We start from the raw sequence: 24,893 nt of genomic DNA on the forward strand, positions 1-24,893 counted from the left end.
AACTATATTGTAAGGTTTATCAGTTTTATTAATGTTATGTATTGCATTTATAACTTTTCTTATGTTTGAATACAATTTTCATTTATGAAGCCTGCTTGGCTATTCAGAATGGAATTTCCTATTACAATGTTTATCTTTTTTGCTATTACATCCATCTATGTTTTAAAATCCTGTTATAAAAGTGCAGTAAGACTATATAATTGGAACACTGATGTGGTATATGTGTATTACTATTAATCTTGTTTGTTCTGATGTGTTTGGGAATATATGATTTTGCATGATTTCCTTTAGCACAGTACGCATATATCAAACACATTTAAAAGTCAGCAAATATTAATGCATGTGTCTGCTAAATTTCAGGAATTGAATTGAATACCAGAAACTTTCCAGAAGACCAAACATCCTACCTGAGGAGCATTTGTAGCTACCAGAAAAGCATTTGTACGGCCAGGATGATCATAATCATGCATAGCTGCTGCAATATAAAGAGCCATTAATTCTAAGGCTGGAATATTTGAGGCTAAGCATCCATAATTTTCATCAACCATAGCACAACTCCTGGAGGAAATAAAGGCAACTCGGTCAGCTGAAATATCATCTTCTGTATCTGGGGAAAAAACAGACGTGAACTTACATTTTAAGAATATTCAGCGATAGCATCTTCATAAATATTTATGTTACACCCACCAATGAACAGATTTCACTGTGTTGAGTTTAAATTTTAAAAATTAAATTTAAAAAAGCTGTATTTCTTGTATCTGAATGATCCCGTGTAACTGCGATGCATCAGAAATAAATACTTCCTTCTAAGACACACATGCGTTCAAGTCCCCCGCCCAAAGATATTATGATGCTTTTATTATATAAAGAACACATAATTTTAAAAAATATTGCCTTACTATTACTATTTCTATTGTGTAAAACTAAGGCTAAACAATTTCCTTTAAGTCATACTGGGTTAAACTTAACAGAACATTTTAAGATGAGTATATATTAATTAAAGTAAGACCTTGAATGTTCAGGACTATTTCATTTTTACATTGGAATAATTAGGAAAAGCTCTAATTAAGTTAAATAGTTTAGCCTTAGGTATTTTTAGTCTGAGACGTTTCATTTCTTAATTAAATAAAGAAATATTAGCCTAATGTATTTTAGTTGCTAGAAACATGCTGACCACTGCAGGAAGATATAGGTCTCATTCTGGATAAGAGATCTAAGTGAAACAGTTTCCTTGGCTAGGAAGCAAAGCATGTCAGCAATTATTCAATCAATTATCCTAAAACCAGACACACAGTGCTTGTAAATGACATAGACTGTTAGTTCTATCTTTCAACCATGAAATCTACAAGTAATAAGAGAAAAAAATAGGAGACATTTCCTCCACTCCAAATATATTCATTTTATATTATGGTGGGGGGAGGGGTCTCTGTGGAAGACCAAACGAAGTCACATACCAATGTCTGCTCCAGTTATAGAATCACTATATAGTTGCTGAAATCCAGGAATTGGTCTTGTTGTAAGATACCAAACAGCATGAAGAACATCTGTTGCATGTATTCGATTGTGATCTAAAATAAGATTTTTTTAATTAAATCCAAATGTTATCATAATATAAACTAAACATACCATCTGTAACCTGCTAGCAGTGAAGCACTTAGAACACAGGATGGAAGAGGGAAAAAATGCCTTAGGAATTTAGACTGAACAGCTTCTGTAGATTAAAGGCGATCGCCTATGCAAATTTGAGCCCCATATAATAACTGTGCTAGGGGGGTTTAGCTTTAAATATTTTAAGTGCTGATGGTATGTGATTGCCACCTTTCGTATGGAAAAAGCATGTCAGAATCTTGGCACTCTGAAATGCTTTTTCCTTTGCATATTTCTGATGTGCTCGCCATGACCCTGTTGACTGAAAAATAAGGCCAAGGTATTTAAAGACTTTTAACTTGTTTGATCAACTGATTATCCATATAGCGTCTATGGCCCTATAGTTTCTTGAAAACACTATGACTTTAGTTTTCTTGTAATTCACAGCCAGCTGTTCTCTGAAAGTTCATACACTTCCTTTACTGGTGGGGTAAAAAATCTGGCCCTTTGACAGCATTGCCTGCACACAGGACTTCTTCCTTTTACATAGAGCTTTCAGACATCCTCCCCACCCCCCATTTGAGGCAACTGGGGCTTCAAAGCACCAGATGATTGACAGATTAATGGCCCCATGCACCCTCCTCCAGGGGAGATAAGGATCTGGCCTACTGGCCAGAAAGGTTCCCCATCCTCTAATGACAGTACAGAGGGGTGTGTGAATGACAAATGTGTCAACATTCTAAAGGTACTCAAACTCCACAATTATGTACCAAAAAAAGCTCAGCATGGGATGTATTAGCTGCTACAAATAAGCTATTTGAGCTATTTCTCAAAGTATCTTCCACACAAGTTTTTCAAGAATATTTCAACAATAATGCAGACAAGCATAATGGCATGGTAGAGTGAAGGAAGAGTTAAAGAAGCAGGTAGGAGTTGTTTCAAGATTAAAGTTTGTCTGCAATAAGAGAAATAGATATGTGAATGTTTAAGGTGGCTGTTGATAATTCTGTCAGAAATCCCCTGGCATTATACCACCAAGAAAACTAAAATTGCTAAAATTCCTTGAATCGGAGGACAATGTTTGAAATTCCCATTGTTTTAGGCACATTTGTGACAGAGAATTTAATTAGGGTGAGCAGTTTTTGAGCTCTGGGCACAGTACTGTGCCTAAGATTTCAGATTAAAACTGCAGAGTGGAAGAAAAGAAGGACATTTTTTCTGCCTCCCCACTTCCAGCTACTCTCTTAAGACTGGAGAAGAGACCCTCTTAAGAATATTTAGGGGGTGGGCAGGGGAAAGTCTAGAACATGTGAAAAATGAACATAATATTTTAGCTGCAGTTCATTCATTTTCAGCTTTGTATTCTTGTTATAAAATAGCGCGCCTAGACATTCCATTGTTGCGCCCATAAGGTGCCATTTAGCTCCTAGCTGTCATATCTTGGTTTCTAACACTGTGGGAGTGGGGAATTTATTTAGATGGGTTTGAATACTGATGGTGTATGTGAGAAAGAATAAAGAATAAAAATTAAAAGACAGTCCAAGTTATTTAAAAGTTTCAGCATTAAACTTTCCACAAGACTGATTAATATATCCTTGTATTTACGAAGCTAGCAAATGATTTACATGCATACTGTTCATTTTATCCATTTTTGTTATCACATTATTAGCAATTTAAATCTATTTATTGTTATTCTTCCAAAACGTATGAAAAATATTAATAAATGAAACCCAGCCATCATTATCATAGCATTACATTGCAGCATCAGATATTTGAAAATAGGACTAACATGATAAACTACGCAGTGTGGCTTAAAGGAAAAAAATAATAATCCTAATGTTGTAAGGTATTACTTACAGGGAATGTCTCGATAACCATTTTCTAGTGCCTGAAAGTAGTTCATGAATTGCCGAGTTGGAATTTTGAAAATTTCAAATAAACCAGTGTCTTGAAACAATGTGAATGCAACCTGAGCAAAGAATATAATTATTTTTATTGTAAGGAAAGTTAATGTACAATTATTTATGCTTCCTTTTTTTAGGTCTTACATTTTGTCTTTTAAAAGAAAACTAGATTAAAAAAAATAATAATTAAATATTAGGATGAAATATATAGAATACTAAGAATGTTAGGATGGCACATATAAATAAACAATGAAGTGGATAAAGCTGTTAGGTCTGCATCCAAAAAGCAGAAGCACTAGCAGAACAGGCTTTCTCACTTACTCCTCAACATAGCAAACCCCTCTGTACTCCAAAAACTGCTCCTGAGGGTGAAGAGCCTCTCTAGAATATGGGATGTGGTATAGGGAAAAGATCAGTGGTTCACCTTACACAAGCAGATCAAGCTATGGATATCTTAAGATAAAACCTAATGCAATTTTACTACTAACCAATTATTGAGGTTTCCTAACCAAAGAGGTTTAGTTATTAATTAGTAAAAACCATCTAATTACTGCTCTCTAAAAGAATTCTGTGTATAATTCACAAGAATGTGTGTTATTTATTAGGCTTACATGCAACTATTTATATTTTAAACATTGCGTTGAATCTCCTCTGGCAACTCCCACTCCATTTTCTAAGTTCCTGACTACAGTATGGCACAACATCTACATGAACATTAATAATGTTCACTGCTGACCAGAACTGTGACTAGTAAGTATATGAGGAGGGGAGAACAGCAGAGATTAATCTGTTTGCTCTGCCATCCCCTTGTGTCATTCTGCATCCACTACATCGTTGGTAAAAGTTACAGAGATGCAGAGTGCTTATGATCAGCTTGGGCTGGGGGCCTAGCTATGCCCCTATCTGGCTAGCCTAACATCTGTTATCTATGCTCTGGTAACCTCTAGATTAGAGTAGTACAATGCATTATAGGTGCAGCTGCCTTTGAAGACAGCTTGGAAAACTGCTGGTGGTGCAGAATTTTGCTGACTGGAGTAAGATGGTCTGAACAAATAGCACCAATTCTGGCACTACCTGGAGATTGTCTGACTCCAGGTGAACCAACCCACACCCTGCATTCTTCACCCAAGGCCCTCCGATGTTCTATCTCTGAGGAAAGTGGGGGGCAGGGGACACAACATGAGAATGGGCCTTCTCAGTGGTGGCACCCCCGTTTTGGAATGCTTTCCCCAGAGAGGCATGCCTGACACCTTCAGTGTCTGTTTTTAGTTGCTAGGTAAAAACATCTTTATTTGCCCAGGCCTATGGAATTTAATTCTCTGCATATTTTTAGTGGGGGTTTTATTATTGTTTTACAGCTATTTTAAAATCTTTGTTTTTGTATGTTCCTTTGATGTAATTTTTTGAAAAAGGTGACAAACAAACAATCTTCACAAGTATAGGAAGCTGAATGTTTCCAGAATGCTCTCTACTTTCCTTTTTAATCAAGACTTAAAAGTAGGGTCGCTACCTTTTAAAATACAGGACAGGTTGAGCAAAATAAAGGACAGGTTGGGGTGGGGATGGGGGGCACACACACTCTTATGGCACCACATCCTCCCTCCCCACTTTGGGATATTCCAAAGTTCTCTAAATGCAAAACAACATTTCCTACATTTAACATTTATCCACATGTAAGCTTAGAAAAATAGCATAATTCTATAATAGCACACACACAGCCTAGAAGGTGTTCATGTGTAACAAATGACATATATCTAGGAACAACCAACCTGACTAAGGATTCTTCCAGATTTGTCTCCCATTTTTTCAACAAGATCAAATATCTGGAAATTCCAGTTGTTCATCTTCTCCATTAATGAATCATGGTCTTCTGTTAGAATCAGTTCTAATGAAGGAGCTGTCTCCATCTGTATAAGAAAAGTATAACATATAAAAATACTAATTTATTATATGCATTTAGTTTTATATTTAAATAAGTCCACAATCTTCTGAGGCTAGTTAATGTAATCACTTTGCATATGATGGGACATTGCTAAACTTGATCAAACTAGGTAAGATAGTGTTTACAAAATAGGATTTATTTAGCAACATGTATATCCTACCTATCTTCCATCATCCAAGGGAGCATACATGTGGTGCCCATATGAACAACCATCCAGGCACTGACCAAATCCAGACCGGCCTAGATTCAGCAAGCTGGTTGCCTCCTGATACTCTGGGACACATTTATGTAATCTGAAGCACTGGGTTTTTAAAAACCACAGAATGATTACTTGCTGTGCAGGAGCAACTGCCCAAGATCTCTGGCTCAAAAAAACATTTAAAGTCACATCAGAATAATGACCATGAGCCAAATCTGTGGTATCTAAAATAATTTCAGGAATTGCTCTATTATCATAATGCATAAAACTCTGTTAGCCTTACTTTCCCAGCAGAATCCCTAAAATATTCGCTAGTCTGCCCCATTCATTCAAGCAGCTATTCTGACTGCCAAACTGGGCTTTGAGGAGACTTTAGCACAGCACAATAGCACAGTAACTCTTGAGTACTATTTGGCAGCTAACATCTACTCTTGGCTGTTCAAGAACCTGTGGATCTAGTACTTTATATTTTTATTTGGCTTCTCTCTTGTTTCCTTTTCTATACCCTCATGCTCATATCCATGATGCAAACACCACTGCCAAATGAGACTAACTGTCCAACAGTGATCTTTGCCTATGTTAGCAATGCTAGGGCAAAGACTATTATGTTACAAGAACTAGTACTTCTTTGCAGATACTGATATTTGTGTAAAACAACATCATTAATGATTTTATGGGAAGATAGCTATCATATACTTAAAAGAAAATTGTACTTCTTGATCATGTTGACTTCTGGTATGAGTGTATCTCTATTTCCACTCGCCTCTGCTTAAACTGGAAGGTGAGATGGATGTGGAGCTAAGTCTTCCCTTTTCACTTGCTACACACAATCCTCCCTAATGGGCACAGGTTAGAAAAGGGGGGGGGGCTACCACAGCAGGCACAATAGGAACCTCATGAACACAGCTGTCTTCCTGTCACCATCCTGGGTTTCTGCTGGAGCAGAACTGTGGAGAAGGGCCAAAAAAGAAGTATTTCCTCCATCAACAAAACATAAGCAGATAATATACTATTGCTGTAGAAAAGTGCCTATACGGGGCATCAAAGATATGATATGTGTAGAGTTTGGAAGAGCTCAGAGATCTAACAATAATTGTTGATGATATGAGGAGGAGGAGAAGGAGGAGAGGAAGAGAAAGAGGAAGAGGAAGAGGAAGAGGAAGAGGAAGAGGAAGAGGAAGAAGAAGAAGAAGAAGAAGAAGAAGAAGAAGAATTTATACCCCCCCTAATGGGGCTCAAGTCAGCTTACATATGAAAACAAGAATACTTAAAACATAGAAAAATCAATCATTAAATTATAATTAAACACTGGTAGAATTAACACTACACATAATCATAGAATTGTAGAGTTGAAAGGGACCGCACGGGTAATCTAGTCCAACCCCTTACAGTCCTGGAATCTCAACATGCAGTCCCCCATCCAATGTGAAACCATACTGGACCCTGATTAGCAGTTTTATTGCTGCATAAAATATGTTTAAAACAAACCAAGAATTATAATAAAAACAACAGGTCTCAACCATGATTTTGGTTGTGCCTGGTGATCACTTGGAGAAGTCATATCTCCACATGTTGGGTATTGGAATATAGAAAATAAAAAGCTACTTTATGTTCTGAATCCTATATTTATCATGCTCTTAACCCATGTTTTTATGGAGTTTTCACATTTTGAAAGTTAATTCTAGACCTGTTCAGAATATTGTATGTGAAGCACTGATGTTATAAAACAAATAAAATATAGCACGTTGCAATAAAATAGTATGTCTCTATTAAAAACATGAATTGCATCACTACAGTATTACTGCAATGATAAGCTTACATTAGTTTGATCCATTTGATGACAGTGATTTTCAGTATCATCCTGCTTTTTCTCTATAAGGTGAGCAGAGTCTTTTGAAATAGAATTATTTGCATCTTCACCTTAAGAAATGTAAACAATACAGTGAGTTTAACATAAGTAAATTTAACAACAAAAATTCATAATGCTTTATTTGAATTTTTAATGGGAAGCAACTCATAGATGGGATCAAATGAATTTTTTAAATTGCTCTTATTAAGTCTCAACCACAGGCCAGCTTCATCAGTTCCTCCCTGAACTCCCAGCTATAGTAGCTATTCCATTAGCCTATAGGAGAGAGTGAGAGAGCCACTCTATGTACTCTGCTGAAAGACCGGCAGCTTTAGGCTCCTGCACTCCTTGGAATACTTCCATTCCAGCTTTCCATTACAAATATTCTATAGCTAAGTTTGCTTTTCTCTTCATCCTTCCCAATGCCACTCCCTTTAGTTTCATGCTTTTAGATTGTAAGCATGCTACAAGCACTTGGATTGCCATTCTATTATATATATATATATATATATCATAACAATATATAGCAAACACCATTACACGTCAACATCCTTGCTTCTGATACAAGAAAACAAGTGCAATGAAAAAGAAAAGAAAGGATATGATATATGAAAATGGGAGAGGGACAACATAACAAAAACTCTGTAATACCATGAATAAATCAAAAGGAAAAATATATTTATTTACTTTGTCATTCCAGAAATGTGAAAATAATGACATTTGTTGCTCTGGGAACTTCTTTTGGCTAAAGAGCAAGATAAAAATGATTTGAAGAACTACATAAAATAGTTGTCTTACTTCAGACATATATAGCTGTATTTTTTAAGTGTGGCTAAAGTTGTGACAAAATAGATAAAAATATTTGCATACAATTTTCATATCTGATTGAAGTCAAGTTCTCTATTTCAACAGATCTGGAATATTTACTCTTATTACAAGTTCATTATTTTTTGGGGGGGGGGGAATAAAACAAAGACTATAAATTATAGGTGTAATTCATAATCCCACCTGATTTTTGACTCTGATGTTCTGTAGCAGATTCAGATAATGAGGCTGCAACAGACTTGAATATCTGTCGTCCACAACTTAAGAAAAATAAAACAGTTATTTCTAATTTCTATTTTTGAATACTTTTCTTAAGTCTTGTGTGCAGAAACATCCATTAAACCACTGATAGAATATCACTGAAGCAGCTTTTATACAGTGTTCACAATCATGAGATTTTAGCTATATCCAAGAAGGTTTAGAGGTCCAAGACTCTTTTCTATTATTATTTTTTCAAGTGTCGGTGTCCCACACAGATTCACAGATAGTATATAGGTACAAATGTCTACAAAACAGGAAGTTTCATAAAGAGCAGTCATGCAATCTTTTCTCTTACAGCTGGCTGCTTATAGGATCCTCATGGTGGAAAGATTATTTAAGCAGGAGGAAAAACAGCCCAAAAACACAATATATTGAGAGTGGTGAGAGCACAACTCATGTACTGAGATAAAAGAGTACTTAAGAAGCAGTTAAGAAATAATGGCCCCTCTCAGTCTTCTACCAAAGAAATATCCAAGACAGCATATGATAAGAAATTTTATTCTGATGACACATGAATCACTGATTAAATAAAAAGAGAGCATTACCTACTACATGTATAATGTGAAGATGTTCTAAGTTGTTGCTGATAATCTGAAGGACTAACCGTGCATCCCACAGATTTATGCATATTAACACTTGACTTAGTAAGGAAATCAGCAGTATCAGGAAATTCTACAGGTGACCGGTGGTACACACTTGACAGAAATCCATTACTTGATGAGGCCACAGGACTTAGATTTGGAGAAGTTCCTAAAGGAAACAGAGGCATAAAATGTTGGAAGTCATAAATATATCTTAAAGTGCAACTTGTGCATATTTAAGAACAGTGCCTTAAATTTTCCAGAAAATAAAAGATGACTGACAAAAACAAAAATGTATCTTATCTCATAGCTCTTGCAGATAACAGAATCACACATACACTGGAAGTAATATGCTGCAGAATCTCTCCATTGGCTATTGTTTAACCAAAAAACTTAGATTCTCTTCTTATAGGGGTCAAGCAGATGTCTATGAGAAGCCCAAATGCAGGATACGTTTCCTGCTTCTAATCACCAGCAACTGGTATTCAAAGCCTTATCCTCCATGAATCAGACTACTGTAATTCACCTTTAAAGCTGTCCAAGCTGGTGGCCATCACATCTTGCAGTAAAAAAAGTTTGTAGCTGAATTGTGCACTCTGTAAAATAGCATGTATTTAGTCTGCACTGCATCTTCCGACATTCATTCAATAACCTCTGGTTCTAGCACAGTAAGAGAGAAAACTTACACCAGGCATAATTTATACACCTCTATCATGTCTTCTCTTACTAGCCTTTTTGCTAAACTAAAAATGCGCAAACACTGCAACCTTTTTTCTTAGATGGATTGCTCCAGTTCCTTGATAATTTTGATTGCAGTTTTCTGCACCCTTTCCAGCTCTACAATATAATTTTCGAGGTGTGGTAACCAGAACGGTAAGCAGTATTTCAACTTTGGCTGCTCTATTGATTTGTAGTTGCTTGCTACACAATGTGGGTCAACCCTACTCCAGCCTGGTATGCAATTGGTAACATAGTTTTCTGGATAACTGTCATTATTTGTAACATGCAGGACAGATATTATACAAGTGAGACCTTCAACAAAATGTTGCAGTGTGAAGTCTTCTTGTTCAGAGTTCCAGCCAATCGGCCATGCCCTTTTCTCTAATACTCCATTCCACTCCCTCCTCTCATCCAATGTTCTGCCCTCTCACCTTCCCAACACAATCAGCATTCCATGTTGACTGCTAATTCCTAACTTTGCTGTCGTGGGGGCTGTTTTCCCATTCACAGTTTTTTGCATACTTCTGCAAACCTTGGGGTTTTACCAAGCATGCTGATACCGCCGATACCGCCCTCTTGTTCATGAGCAGTGACATTTTGGCTACACAAGAATGGGCAATTGGATAATTTTATCTATTGATATTTATTAAATTTCTATACCACTCTTCATCTGAGGATCACAAGGTGGTTTATAATATTATGAGTTCGTTATTAGTATAGATGATGATATCCAGTGTCTTCAAGTCATTTGTAAAACATGCAATATCATATATGAACAAGCAACTAGATAGATGCTTAATGATAGCATGCTTATGAAAATCTTAACAAAATGAAATAATCTTATGAGATATATAGTGCTGTTATTTTAAAAAAATCATATTGCTCCAGAGACACTTTCACAAATTATCTATCCTAAAATATAATTATCAAGTAGTAATATGCTTTTATCCTACCAGCTCGTCTGGAGCCTGTATTATGAGTCAGGGTCACTGAAGATGATCTTTGTTTCGGTATTGTCAACAGGTTCATGTTGAAAGGCCCATTTGGATAAGATCCTTGGCTAATTGAAAACAGAAAAAAGTATTATTATACTCAATAAAGGGTAGGTACACATATTTTAATCTTCTAATTAAAATGTAAACAATCAAAGCAAAATTAGAGTTAAATGCACCCTGTGCACAAAGATCTCTAGATGCAAGTACGGAATCAACAGCTATAATAAAGAGCACTTAACATTAGGAGAAAGCCTTCAAAAAATTAGTAATCTTAACTTGCATAAGTCTTCTTTAAACCATAGTTAAAATTTTGAACAGAAAGATTGCCAAGTATCTAAGATGGCAATCACATAAACCTGAAATGTCAGATACACTGAAGACATTGTCGTCCAGCTCTCCAGAGTTTACCCAGAGTGATACTCTGCTCACAGGATGCTCCAACTAGAATAAAGTTTTATCTAAAGGATTTAACATGAGCAACACCAGAACTTAATGCCACTTTTAGCAGGTCATCCCAGAAAAATGTGAAATATGACATTAATGTATTTGCATCAGCTTCCTCTTGCTAAAGAAGATTCTTTTAATCTGCAGTAGCACTCTTTCAGAAAAGAAATGGGCAGAACAGTCCAAACGCCTGATCTACTGTTTTGGAAGGAGTTTAGATGGAGCAGAAATGTCATGGAGAGTACTCAGTGGAAACCACCAAGATGGAACACTTTGGGGGCAGGATCTACTGGATCCTGAGTCAGTCCTGCTACCTACATGATGGCAACAGGCCTGAATCCAGTAAAAGGCTATCTCCCCCCCCCTCCCATTTCAACCCTGCACCTTCCTCCCTGGGCAATGCTAGCAGTGTTGCTGTGGATGTAGCACTCAATCAAGCCCCTCCAGTGCCAACCAGGGTCTAATTTGTTATTTCAGTTGAAAAATCTTGTGAATAGCTCATTCCATTGCATATTTAGCAAGATCTTGATCAATGCTATTGGTGCTTTATTCAAATGTAATGCTACATAGCATTAAGGAAATACTCTTTTAATTTCTATGCTCAGTACTTTTCACCTTTGATAACTGACTATAAACTGACACTTATGTTGCTAAAGCATGCCATCTGCTGTTTGAAAGCTTGAAGATACATACACAGCACAATATTTAATATACATGATGTCTAATCCAGGAAGCATTCAGAGCCTGCTATTTTATTTTCTGGGTGGAGAAAGCAATTTTTAAATACATTTTGCATAAACCTCAAACAGCAATTTCCTTCCCTTATTTTTTTTATTTATAAAAATATTTATAGACCATCCCTCATATAAAATACCAGGGTGGTGTAGAACAAAATTTGTAAGTGCAAAAAACAAAACAAAAAACCATAAAAATAATACAGAATGATCATAGAAATTATTGGTCCTTCTTTAAAAAACTTAAACCACTGAACAGGCCTGCCAACATATTTTTTACGGTATCTGTATCTTAACTAGATTTACTGGTTAGCCCCTTGATCATCAACCTGTAAAATAATAAAAAAGGTAACATGTTGTGAAAAATCTTGCCGTGAAGTGTGATGGTCTAAGTTTATTTAGGATAAAAAATATTTATACTATCCATTACTTGTTTATAATGAGTCATATGTTGTCTCTTATGTAACTGGAAAATTTAAAACTGATTTAATTTTTTTTTATTACTGTCACTAAATAATATGCAGAGTATGACACTGAAGGACATGAGCCCTAAAATGAACAAATGGGTCTTGGAGACTAGAACATCTTATGTTCTGGGGACAACATCAGGTTCTAGCAATGGAGAAGAAAAAAACCAGAAATAAATGACAGCTTTAATTTCTTCCTAAGATCTGTCAAAAATCTGTCCTAACTGGTAGGACAAACATGGCACAGTCCCTCAGCATTTCAAAATCTTCTCTCCCAAGGACAAAACAGTGGGAATACAGCATTTTTCTACCAAAGGTCTTTCAGGCAGTTGTCTTTCTAACAGAGTAGAGTAATGGAGCAGGAGTGCATGTAGTTATGATCTCTTACTGCTGCCTAATTACTTGCAGCAGCCAGGCTTGTTTCTTCTTTCCTGAATCTGTTGAGTCCTTGAATCTGCCATCATTTCCCAAACTCTCTTCCATCTCTGAAACAGCAGTTGTCCCATCGTATAGCCACAGTCAAACCTCGGTTGTCGAACAAAATCCATTCCGGAAGCCCTTTCAGTTTCCAAAATGTTTGACAACTGAGGTTTGGCTTCCGATTGGTTGCACGAGCTTCCTGCACTCAAGTGTAAGCCGTGTCGGACGTCCGGCTTCCAAAAAACATTTGAAAACTGGAGCATTTACTTCCGGGTTTTTGGTGTTCGGGAGCCAAAACATTCCAAAACGGAGGTGTTTGGGATCCAAGGTTTGACTGTACTATAAATGGCTACATTTTGCACAAACCACCAGCAGCGTTGGGGAATATAGCCTATCTGCTACAGCTGGCCATAGCTAGAGTCACAGGCAAGCTGCACAAACTATAAACGTAGCTACTTAAGAGTCTAGATTCTGAATGTTCTCTTTGTCTTGAGACTGGGATGAGATACCAAACAAGGTCAGTGGAACAGTCTTTAATCTTTAACTACATGATACCTCAGAAAAGTGGTGCATTTTTAGCTTTTTAGGAAGCGGGAAGACTGTTATAAAGCACTGCAGTGCTCCAAACCTCCTACTTTCTTTGCCAGTGCAAAGAAAAGAACTTCTCCTATACAGTATAATTGGTTCTCAAGGTTAGGAACAAATTATTATCTGCTGTAATATTTGAAAAAAGTGTAAAACCTGATCTAGTTACTAACTACAATACAAAACAAGCAGAAAACCAATAAATCTGTGATGATTAATAAACATAGTTCACCTACTGCACCATAAGACTTTCAAGAGCAAAACAAAAGTAGAGCAGTATGTTATTGTCAGCCACTCTTGTTATATTACTTTCCTATGTTTCAGCCCAAGAGAGAGATGGATGGGTGGATCTTCTTTCACTATCTCATAAATGGTGACTATACAGAATGTTACGATTTATCTTTCATCGTAATTTCCTTTAGAACCTTAAGTTCAGAATTAGTGGTTGTCGTCAAATATTAACTGCATATCCAAGTGCCATACTTCAAATATCCTGGATGAACGAAGCTATACAAGCATACTTTATAAGTTTTAAACATTTTATTGCAGCACTTACGGAAAATTAATTCAATTCAAAATATTTTATCTGAAAAACATCTTGTCTGTCTTCCTTCTGATCCCAACTCAACTTTTAATTTCAGCACTTAAGAAATACCTCATAATAGTGTGAATTCTATAGTGATAAAATATTTACCTTGAAGAATTATACTCATGATGCAATCTTTTGCCATTATTGCGTTCCCACCTAGAAGATGGTTCCATGGGCAGTGAGACCAAAGTTCCTGAACTCCGCCTTAACTGTGGTGTTGGTAAGCTATTTCGGCTGTTTAGCCCCTGTTGAACAAGTTGATAAAGTTTACATTTTTCTGATAAAACAGCTCTCTTCCACACTTCCGTGGTAATATACACTTTTACTAAGTATTGCTCAGTTTAAATTAAGCGTATTAAGCTATATTATAACTGGCTGAACTAATTTAACTTTAAACAGCTATATAGAAAAATAACAGCTGAATCCTGGATAAGTGTCTAGCTCTTTTGTACCATCTGTATTGCTACCCTATGTTTCCTAAAGGAAAGGTTCACAATAATAATAATAATTCTGTAGTATAATGAACTTTTGGTAGTGAAGCCTCTGATTGGCTGAGCTGGAAGGATACATAATATTGTTCAGTGTCTCAATAAATATTTTTTTTTGTAACCCAGCATCTAAAAGGAATAGAAATTTGTCAGTTTGGATAGAATTAACTATAATTCACACTAGACGAATAGGAAAATTACCATATGGGGGAAATTGCACTTAGAGGTATTCTGATATATATATATTGACCTTATGCAGTTTACGGTCCCCTCTTTCAGATGAGTCTTCCATTTCTGGACAGGGATAAAAGCCCGGAAAGGGGGTAAACATGTTAGCCTTTGGCCTGCATGAACCTGCAAAAGCACTTATCAAGCTATTGATGTTTCGGAGGGAAGAAATCACATGTGGAGGAAGGACTGGATCATTCAGAAGGTCAGTCATCATGTTGCGAGTCTCATTTAGTACAGAAAAATCAACTCCGGTTCCACTGCAAGCATTCTAGAACAGAGAAACATGCTGTTAGCTATCAACAACAAAAGGCTTTTGTTATTGTAAGGTCAATTTATCAAAATATTAAAAGAAATTGAGATGTGGATTTCAGTAAGATGCACATTAAACTGAATGGATTTTTAGATACATAGATATCCACAAATAATGCTCATCTAAGTATTCTGTAATATTAAATTAATACAGACCATTTGATGTAAGGTCATTTATTTACAATTTAGCAGAAAAATAATTTCAAATTGTACCATTTATTCCTTTCTCCACACATAGATTGAAGAAACGGTGAATTTCTTGCAGTTTCCATGCAATACATGCAGGCTTATTACTTAAAAGAGTTAACAAATCTCCTGCTGTTCTTTGTTGAAATAATACCATATTTTCTGAGCAAAGTACAATATGTTATACCTGGGGAAACATGATACTTCCCTAACCCCAATAAGCTATATGCACTGCTACTCACCATGCGGGAAAATCTTACTATTTCTTTTTTAAATTGCATTGTAATAAGCAGCTCCCTCTGAGACTGTGTCTGTGTAAGGCTAACTTCTCCTCCGCCCTCTTCATGCCTCTCCTGGTTCTTGGGAGAGCAGCGGGGAGGAGAGCTTGTCTCAGCAGGACAGGGAGACACCTGTGCCTCTTCACCAGCCACTCTGCTTCTTGGCCTCCCTCCTCTCCTGCTTCAGCTTCTACCTCTGATTCTGGACTGCTCTCTGCCACAGACTCCCTCTGCTCACTATTACCTTTTCAGCTTCCAACACCTCCCCTTCCCAGGCTTCTCCCTCTTCTCCCTCATCATTGTCCCAACACCTGAGCTTTCTTCCCTGGGTGGTTCCCCAGCTGGTTCCTCCCATCATTTCTCTGCATCCAACCAGTCCATGACAATGATACTTGGGTACTGTGCTAAAGGAAATCACCAGTCCCCAGACTCTGAGCCTTCTTTCCTTGGATGCTCCCCAGCTGGTTCTTCCCACCATTCTTCTGCGGCCAACCAGTCTGTGACAAGGGGGTTCTACCTCTAGCACTGAACTGTCTGTGCAGTTCTACTTGGAGTCTCTCTTTCGCCTTTTCAAACTGTCTAGGAGGAAGAAAGAGCCCAAGCCTGATGGTTCCATAGTGTCTCTCTGGTGCAAAATTGCAAAACTGCATTACAGAGGGAGAGTGAAAAAGAAAGACCAGGAGAAGGCAAGCCAAGCACAACTGTCTCTAGAAAGTCCATCAAGCCTAGAGTACAGCTTTCAGAAGTGCAGAATACAGACGTGTTTCCTCCCTATTTCTGAAAAAGAAAGGGGAAGAAGAGAGGCAGCCCCACCACGTAGCCTTTCAAAAAGAGCCATTTTAAAGCCAGGCTCTGTGCAGAAGGCAGAGTACATAGTGGTTTCACTTTCTGAAGGGAAAGGCTCAACCTTTCTAAATGCTATGACTGAGTTGGTTAGAGGGACAGAATACAGGGAGGAAACAGAAAGTATAGCAAACACAGAGTGGCTAGCTTGATTTGCATTCTTTCTCATCTCTTCTTCAACCTAATCCGCACCACAGGAGGCTAGAATAAAGTCAGAAAAACACACTCAAATCCAGCCAGCCTTCAAGATAGCAGAGCAGAGATCATCTCCTTTCCAGAATAAAGAGAAGAAAGCCACAAATAGCTATGGTAGCCAAAAGAGGTAGGGCTCCTCTTTTGTGTAAAAGATGGAATTGGGGTGCATCAGGTGTTAGGAGAGAGGTAGTACCTCTGGTGGGGGACACATTATTCCTTCTGGGATAGTTTGTCCACCTTTGGTCCCCACTCTGCACTCACCTCTGACCTGTGGCTTCTAAAACCTGCCAGAATGCAAAAGCAGCCACACCCCGGGAAATGGCTTTGACTGGCAGCTAACCCAAGTGAGAGGAGATGATAGTTCTCAAACCCTTGGTGAGATAGGGGCTTCCCCTACATGCAAAGACAGGCTCCGGCAGATTGAGTGGACATGACCAATAGTGGGTCCAATGGTCAAAAAGGCAGTTTCTGCATGTACTGTAGAGGAAGAGAGGGGCAGATAAGACCCATCAACCTGGGAAGAAAACCCATTTAGAAATAGGAAAACTCTGATTCTAAACCTCTGCTGCCTTGTGGGACACCTTTGGAAGAAATGGCTAAGGAGTAAACCCTGCCCAAATTCAGAGTCCCTAGGACGGTTGGGTGGCACATTGTACACCCCATTCCAGCAATTCCTGCAGCCAAACTATTTCCAAATGTCTTGCTCTGCTTTCCTTTGGACCACATCAACAAGGCCTTTTCGTCTGAGCAGCCCAGGACCTCCATACACACTGCCCAGGCATGTGCCCAAGGGAGTCACTTTGGTGCTGCTAACTCAGAGGTTTTAGTTCACCCCCAGAGGCACACTCTTGAGACAGATAGATGCAAGAAGAGCAAGAAGAGGGAATTTCAACATTTGTTCTGGGTTGTCCTTCCTCCTATTCCAGGGAGGGAGGAAGAATCAGCCCCATGCTCTATATCGGGGGGGGGGTGAAATTATTTTAAGTAAAGTTCTACTCTGAAGGATGCACATTGGGATCCTCTCTCTCCCTTCTAAGAAGGTGAGTGTTCACAAAAATGAGTTGTCTGGCTGGTTGCCCAGAGGGAATTTTCATTCACCCCAGGCTCCCAGATGGTTATTTGCTAGCCTGGTCTAAGGCTCTCCAACTCTCTATATTCCTTTTGTTGTTCATTATGTTCTCCTTGATGGAGAAGATGCAGATAGGACTCAATAGTCCCTTTTTCTAATGTACGCTTATGCCCATTGTAGGCCTGCTTATGGGCATCCCTACATGATCCTGAAACTACTTACTAATGATTGCCTTGACGTTTGCTTCTGGGGAAAACGAAAGATACAGACTGATTTTTCTTTTAAATCTTAGTACAGTACTAGTTCTGCCTCTTTAAACATTTTAAACATTACATAATTATTATTCTGAAACAGCCGGCCTACGTACATCACCTTAATGCCCTGCCTTATGAGAGTGGGATGACAGTTCTTATTTCAACTGTTCTTCAGGTCTCTGATCAGAATCAAAGTTTGCAGCCAAACCCTGGAATTAGGGACTAATTAACAAGTAAGTTTACCTTATTTTGGGCCTATGGTCTAAAATATTCATTCCCATCTTTGTGTTCGAAGCGGGGGGAAAGTAAAATGACACACCACATATGTGAGTGGATCTCCCAACACACACACACATACACGGGCTTGGAGACAATTTATTGGATCAATTTATTGGGTGAGAAGAGTATAGTAACTCCTATAACTTAATGTATTTTATTCCTAGTACATTAATTCCTTGTGAGTTAAATGTAATATCTCTATTGGACAGATGAAAAGCTCACCTGCGTCAAATGTTGTGAGAGGCAAGAGAGCATTACCATCTCACACCAGACACTGAATCTAAATAGGCTAGAACAAACCCAGACCTGCCCTGGGAAGCCCAGACTTATCTGGCTATATATGAATAACCATTTCTAAATCAGTTTATGCCATCACATATATTTTATAGCCAAGTTTCCTACAACATACAGCCAAGTCCTGTGTCAGGGGCCTTTAGTACAATTTGCAGAAACTCTACTCTACTGCCAAGTTAGAAGAGAGACTTTGATTTCTGAGTCAAAACTACTGTCTTTTTGGCATGGATCTTCTGCACCTCCTTAAAATATAGCTTACCTGCTTATTGCTTGGGCAAGTATATGACAAAAGAACTCTCCTGCTCTTTTTATTTGAATGCAAATCTATGCTGCTTTCATGAAAAGCTGCACCTGCTGAAATCCTGCTCAGCAATTAGAGATATAGGAACCCTGTTCTCTTTTGCATCTGGTAATTCTAGGGGAGATTATAATTTCTTCCATCCCAGATTAATATCTGCTCTGGATGGGTTTACACGTCCTCTGAAGGAGCAAGCACAAAGCTTAGGGGTACTTCTGTATCCATTATTCTCTCTTGGGGCTTGATTGGCCTCAGTGGCATGGAGTACCTTCCATCAGCTGCACACCTAGCTGCATGATTATCTGGACTGGAACAGCCTTGCTTCTGTTGTCTATGTTCTGGTAACCTCTATGAGAGATAGCTAATGGATGCCAAGTGAAACTGCCAGCTTCCAGTCTCTAACCACTTAGATCTTTGAGGCTGGATGCTAGGCCTAGGTGAAAAAGGGAAGGACCAACACATTTTCTGGATTGCCAGAAATGTCTGCACATTCTGGAAGAGACAGAGACAGTAACGGTCAATGTACTTAGAAGAATAATAACAGAAGAAAGAGATAAGAGAGTTTTATGAGGATGAGTGCCTGGAAGAGTTGACATAAATAAATCACATAGCAGATAAAATGAGAATGCAGAGCAAATTCAGAGATGCAGTTCAAGCAGCCTTGCCAGAGAAAGTGCAGGAACTATAGCAGTTCAGTTTAGAGGCTCCAGCTACACCTAAGAACCAATGTGAAACTTTTGAAAGTCAGTGTAAAATCATTGTTTAGAGAATCACCACGCCAGTTTCTTGGTTTGGATGGAGCAGTAAACTATGGCTTGCTCAATCCAGGAAGTTATTAATTAATTGGAACACATGAGGGGGAAGGGGGAGGTATGCTACCCACAGACTTGATTGTGCAATATCATATACTGGTTATATTTAGATATACTGACCTGATAATGAGGTTTATACCACTGCTTTAAGTCCCAGTCCCAAAGGATCATCTGTAAGACAACAAAACTGGAAGTTATAAAAAACAATAAATATTTTGCAAATAGAACACTTGTTACTATCTATCTAAATGACTAGATTAACAGTATAGCATTCAGTTGCTGTAGTTACACTCCAATAAGCATAACCAAGTGAAAAAGGAACTGTACGTAATGCACTTAAGTCTGCTTAGCACAGTTATTGAAACTTAAATTATGTGGTAGTAGCAGTATTCTTCTTCTTCTTCTTGTGAGTTTCCCTATTTAATGTGCCAAACCAAGCTTTCAAGTATTAGAATACAAATTATAGCTATAATTAAGATACTTCTAAACCATCAAAAGATACAGGCCCCAATTTAGCAAGAGGCAGTTACCTTAGGACACTTCCAAGAAGCTGCTGCATGAGGGAGGGAAATCCCCTGCATCCGACAGCCCTGGGAAGAGAATCCAGGCACTGTGCTCATAAAGTTCCCTCATCTATTTGCCCATACTGAAGGAAACAGTCCAGAATGTCTTCCTCAAACCGGATAAAGGCAAACTACCTAAACCGACCTACACAGCTCCTCTCAAACTTCTGCTGTATGGATTATTTGATTTCATATAATACTTAATTACTTAAAATTCCAAACTATATTAAAAATTACAGTATAAATTGTTGACAAAAATATCAACATTTGTACACTTGGATTTAAAAAAAATATTTAGTGCTAATAATCACTAGTCAGGTGAAGAGAATATATCTCACTTTAAGATACAAGTCATTCCACTGTGATTTAGCCTAGACAAGTTAAGAGACGACTCAAATCCAAATGAAGGAAAACTCTAGTTGAATGTAACTGGACACTGGTGAGGGCTCATCATCATGCCTACCTAGTGGCAGTGAAGGCAGCAAATAAGGCATACTTTGCTGCCTCCAATGCATTCTCATTTAAGTTGTCCAACAGAGCCTTTCCAGGTATTGAGGAACCTTTTATAGTCTGGCCTGAAGGAGATGACAGAACAGATGGTAGCTCCCTGTGAGTTGTTTGCAAAGGATCAAATTGCTTGCATCCACTGGGACCCTGACTCCACTGTTACAGCAGATGAATCTTGAGAGGTGCGCAGAGCACTGTCTAGTCCTGTTATGTTGGATGAGTTTCAATTAGTAAGGCTCAAGGATGTGTTCAGTAATATTCTTTTAACATTTTACAACATTCCACAAGGTGGCACTCAAATCTAAAATCTTAAGAGAATCATTTTTTAATGCAGAGCAGCAGAGGCAAATTGCAGATTCAATGCACAGTACTGAGTATCATTCACTACTGTAAGATTAGTAAATGACCCCCCTAGACGGTTAAGTCCAGTCAAAGGCGACCATGGGGTTGTGGTGCTCATCTCGCTTTCAGGCCAAGGGAGCCGGCATTTGTCCACAGACAGCTTTCCGGGTCATGTGGCCAGCATGACTAAACCACTTCTGGCACAATGGAACACTGTGATGGAAACCAGAGCACATGGAAACACTGTTTACCTTCCCGCCACAGTGGTACCTATTCATTTACTTGCACTAGTGTGCTTTCGAACTGCTAGGTAGGCAGGAGAGAAGAAGAAGAGTTTGGATTTTATATCCCGCTTTATCACTACCCGAAGGAGTCTCAAAGCGGCTAACATTCTCCTTTCCCTTCCTCCCCCACAACACTCTGTGAGGTGAGTGGGGCTGAGAGACTTCAAAGAAGTGTGACTGGCCCAAGGTCACCCAGCAGCTGCATGTGGAGGAGCGGAGACGCGAACCCGGTTCCCCAGATTACGAGTCTACCGCTGTTAACCACTACACCACACTGGCTCTCAGGAGCTGGGCCAGAGCAACAGGAGCTCACCCCATTGTGCGGATTCGAACCACCAACCTTCTGATTGGCAAGTCCAAGAGACTGCCTTTGACTGTATGGAAAGCATTTTATTTTTTTGGGTTATAGATACTGAGCAAGATACAAATAGGTCCAGCAATGTTGCATGCCATTCAGCAAAATTTTTGCTCTTTCTACCTCCTTCATACAAACTAATAATATGGACTCCATGCCAATGAAGATTACACGGGCACAAAGCCCTGAGATATTTTGATAAAGGGTGGTATATAATTCTAATAAATAAAATAAATAAATAAATAAAAGCAAGGTCCCTTGTCACCATTATTGTTTGTTGGAATCCACACCAGAGGCATTCAGATCCAATCCACTTCATGTGGCAGCCCTGCAAAAGCCTTGCAGAAGAACATTTAAAGAAAAGATGCTGAGGCTGCTGATGAGAAATACTAATAGGCGGAGTAAAATGCAAACATGATAGATTAATGAAATACAGGCTTTAAGCCATCAAGCTGACTTTGGAACCTTTTTCCCTAAGGAGAAAGGGTGGAAAGAAAGTGTGTTATGGAGAGCCAGTTTAACTTAATGTAGACCAGTGATTTTGCCTTCCATTGCTGGAGGATGCTACAACCCATGTGAGGACATCTCTCTGACATCAGTGAACTTCATTATCAAAGGCACTTGGTACAAGTGTGAAGTTGTAGCACTCTAGATCAGTGAAATGTCAAGAGATGAGACCTCAGCCCTCTGTAAGGTCTTCCATGTGTGCTAGATTACTTGGGGAAAGGGGAAGGCTAGCAGCAACCACAAATAATGGGGACTCTCCCACAGACATTTTTTTTTGGGGGGGGGAGACACTGGGAGGCACACCCTGTTTGCACAAATGCAAACACTTGCACAGGGCTTGCACTGACAGAACTCAACAGGGTCACAATTTAAGAAAATAAAATGGTCTGGGAGATAAAAGGGACAATGACAATTACATTATAAACTTCTTTAAACTAAAAAATAAGTCTAAATGCCTCCTTCTTAAGTGCTACTGCAAAGGAGGCTGAGCTGGGCAGAGAGCAGAGCTCTCAGGTGTGGTGGTATCTCTGGAGCTCTGCCCAAGAGGTAGATGAATTTCTCACTCTTAGGTCCTGGAATGCCTCTCTCTAGCAGTCAAGGTAAAGGTAAAGAGACCCCTGACGGTTAAGTCCAGCTGTGAACGACTCTGGGGTTGCGGCACTCATCTCGCTTTACAGGCCGAGGGAACCGGCGTTTGTCTGCTCTGCTGACAGTTTTTCTGGGTCATGTGGCTAACATGGCTAAGCTGCTTCTGGTGCAACAGAACACCAACACCAGAGCAGTGCACAAAAACGCTGTTTACCTTCCCGCTGGAGTGGTACCTATTAATCTACTTGCACTTTTTGGTGTGCTTTCGAACTGCTAGGTTGGCAGGAGCTGGAACCGAGTAACGGGAGCTCACCCGGTCGCAGGGATTCGAACTGCCGACCCTTTGATTGGCAAGCCTCAGTGGTTTAGACCACAGTGCCACACGTGTACCACCAACTATTTCCCTATTTTGTTCTCCCTGACCTCTTAGCACACCAATTAGTAGTCATTTGTTCCTAATTTAATTTGTATTCTCTTCTGAATTTCACTGGAGGGTCTTTTAAAAAAAAGATTTAGTATATATGAGTAGTTATGTATGAGGAGGCATGTGACAGGGAAGAGAGGCAAAAACTGTTCTATGTATAGTTACTCAAAATGAGGAATGAGGGAAAAATTAGCTTTTTCCACTTTTCACAAAAAGTACAACCCAATCAGATGCTCCCAAACTTCCTTGAAGATTGGAATGCAACTCCCAGTTGGATGAAACACTTTTCTAGATTTTAACACAGTTTTGGTGCACACATAAATTTTTATTTTACATAAAATGCCTATTTTTGGATTAATGCACTGAAAGCATATTTTATGTTAACAGTACAATCAAAATGCATACAATACAATTAAGGAACCCTTGAGTATTTACAAGAATGAAGTGCGACAGAATTAGGCTGCTCAGTTCATCCCTACTCAAAGGTGACATGTAGTTTAGATGTGTTACCCAATAACTATAATTCCTCAAGGCTGCTGTCTACATACAACTAAATATTTGGAAATGGTTCAGATCTGAAATACTCAACTGAAGATTTGATCAGCATTTGCTCCACTGAGATAAATCACATTCTAAATTAGAGTAAAAATGTCATCTAAAATGTGGTATAGCTGACTTACCGTATTTTTCGCCCTATAGGGTGCACCGGCCCATAGGGCGCACTTATTTGGGGGGGGGGGGGATAAAGGGGAAAAAATTTATCCCCCCCCCCCCAGAGCCCCAAAGAGCAAAGAAGCCATGACAGCGAGCGGGATGGATCCCGCTAGCTGTCTTGCCTTCGTTTTTAGCCTCGGGGCTGGGGGTCCGGGAGCAAAGGCAAGGTTCTGCTGAACCTCGCCATCGCTCCCGGAGCTTGCGGGGCTGGGGGCGGGGGAAGCCCGAGCTTCCCCCGACCCCAGAACAGGTCCGGGAGCGATGGTGAGGTTGTGCTCAACCTCGCCATCACTCCTGGAGCTTGCTGCTATCCGAAGCCTGGGGAGTGCAGCGCTGTAGCCCGCTGTGCACCCCGGGCTTAGGGCAACTCCCGCCGGGCGCCACAGGCTTGCGGATAGCTGCCCTAAGCCACGCACAGTGCCACGCTCCCCGGGCTTCGGGCTGCAGGCAGCTATCCGCAAGGCTTCGGAGCCCGCGGGAGTTGCACCGACCCCTCTCGCTCACCAGGCTTCAGCGAAAGCCTGCATTCGCCCCATAGGACGCACACACATTTCCCCTTCATTTGTATGTTTGAAAATAGGTACTAAAACCAGACACATGAAGTTACAGTGAATATATCTAGTAAAATAACAGATGGATCATATACATTTTTTCACAAATAAGGCAACACCTGCAAGATAAGAATGAGTTTGTAACATTAACAATGTGGAACCCTAATAATAACCTGATTGTTTTTAGCAGATCAAATAAGCTAGCATTTTAATGTAAAAAGTATGTGCTATGAAAAACAAAAATAAAAGTATTTTGCTACATTATTTTTTTCATCTTCAAGACTAGGAATAGTTTGGGTATTTTATTGATTAAAACATGATTTGTACTTGCTAGCAGCATCTGTTTGACACTGGTTAGGCACTAACTCAGTAAATAAATATTTCCATAGCAACTTAGCACAAAATTAACTAAACAAAGAT

The 24,893-nt window shown here is 39.0% G+C and overlaps 2 protein-coding genes across 2 annotated transcripts in view; both read right to left on the minus strand.

The window, feature by feature from the left end:
* RIC3 (RIC3 acetylcholine receptor chaperone) overlaps nucleotides 1-24,893 on the minus strand; it is a 513,554-nt gene that overhangs the window by 89,611 nt on the left and 399,050 nt on the right. The window lies entirely within an intron of this gene.
* Nucleotides 1-24,893, minus strand: part of PDE3B (phosphodiesterase 3B) — a 51,072-nt gene that overhangs the window by 4,615 nt on the left and 21,564 nt on the right. The window contains exons 2-12 of the mRNA XM_083401465.1: nucleotides 19,759-19,809; nucleotides 14,841-15,089; nucleotides 14,208-14,347; nucleotides 10,822-10,928; nucleotides 9,113-9,317; nucleotides 8,490-8,566; nucleotides 7,452-7,552; nucleotides 5,261-5,398; nucleotides 3,445-3,556; nucleotides 1,455-1,568; nucleotides 408-607 (exon numbers count right to left, since the gene is read on the minus strand). Coding sequence (XP_083257591.1) covers nucleotides 408-607; nucleotides 1,455-1,568; nucleotides 3,445-3,556; nucleotides 5,261-5,398; nucleotides 7,452-7,552; nucleotides 8,490-8,566; nucleotides 9,113-9,317; nucleotides 10,822-10,928; nucleotides 14,208-14,347; nucleotides 14,841-15,089; nucleotides 19,759-19,809 — 1,494 coding nt within the window. The remainder of the gene's footprint in view (nucleotides 1-407; nucleotides 608-1,454; nucleotides 1,569-3,444; nucleotides 3,557-5,260; nucleotides 5,399-7,451; nucleotides 7,553-8,489; nucleotides 8,567-9,112; nucleotides 9,318-10,821; nucleotides 10,929-14,207; nucleotides 14,348-14,840; nucleotides 15,090-19,758; nucleotides 19,810-24,893) is intronic.

The sequence above is a fragment of the Podarcis tiliguerta genome (assembly GCF_965153285.1).
Source record: "Podarcis tiliguerta genome assembly, chromosome: 1".
Lineage (NCBI taxonomy): Eukaryota > Metazoa > Chordata > Lepidosauria > Squamata > Lacertidae > Podarcis > Podarcis tiliguerta.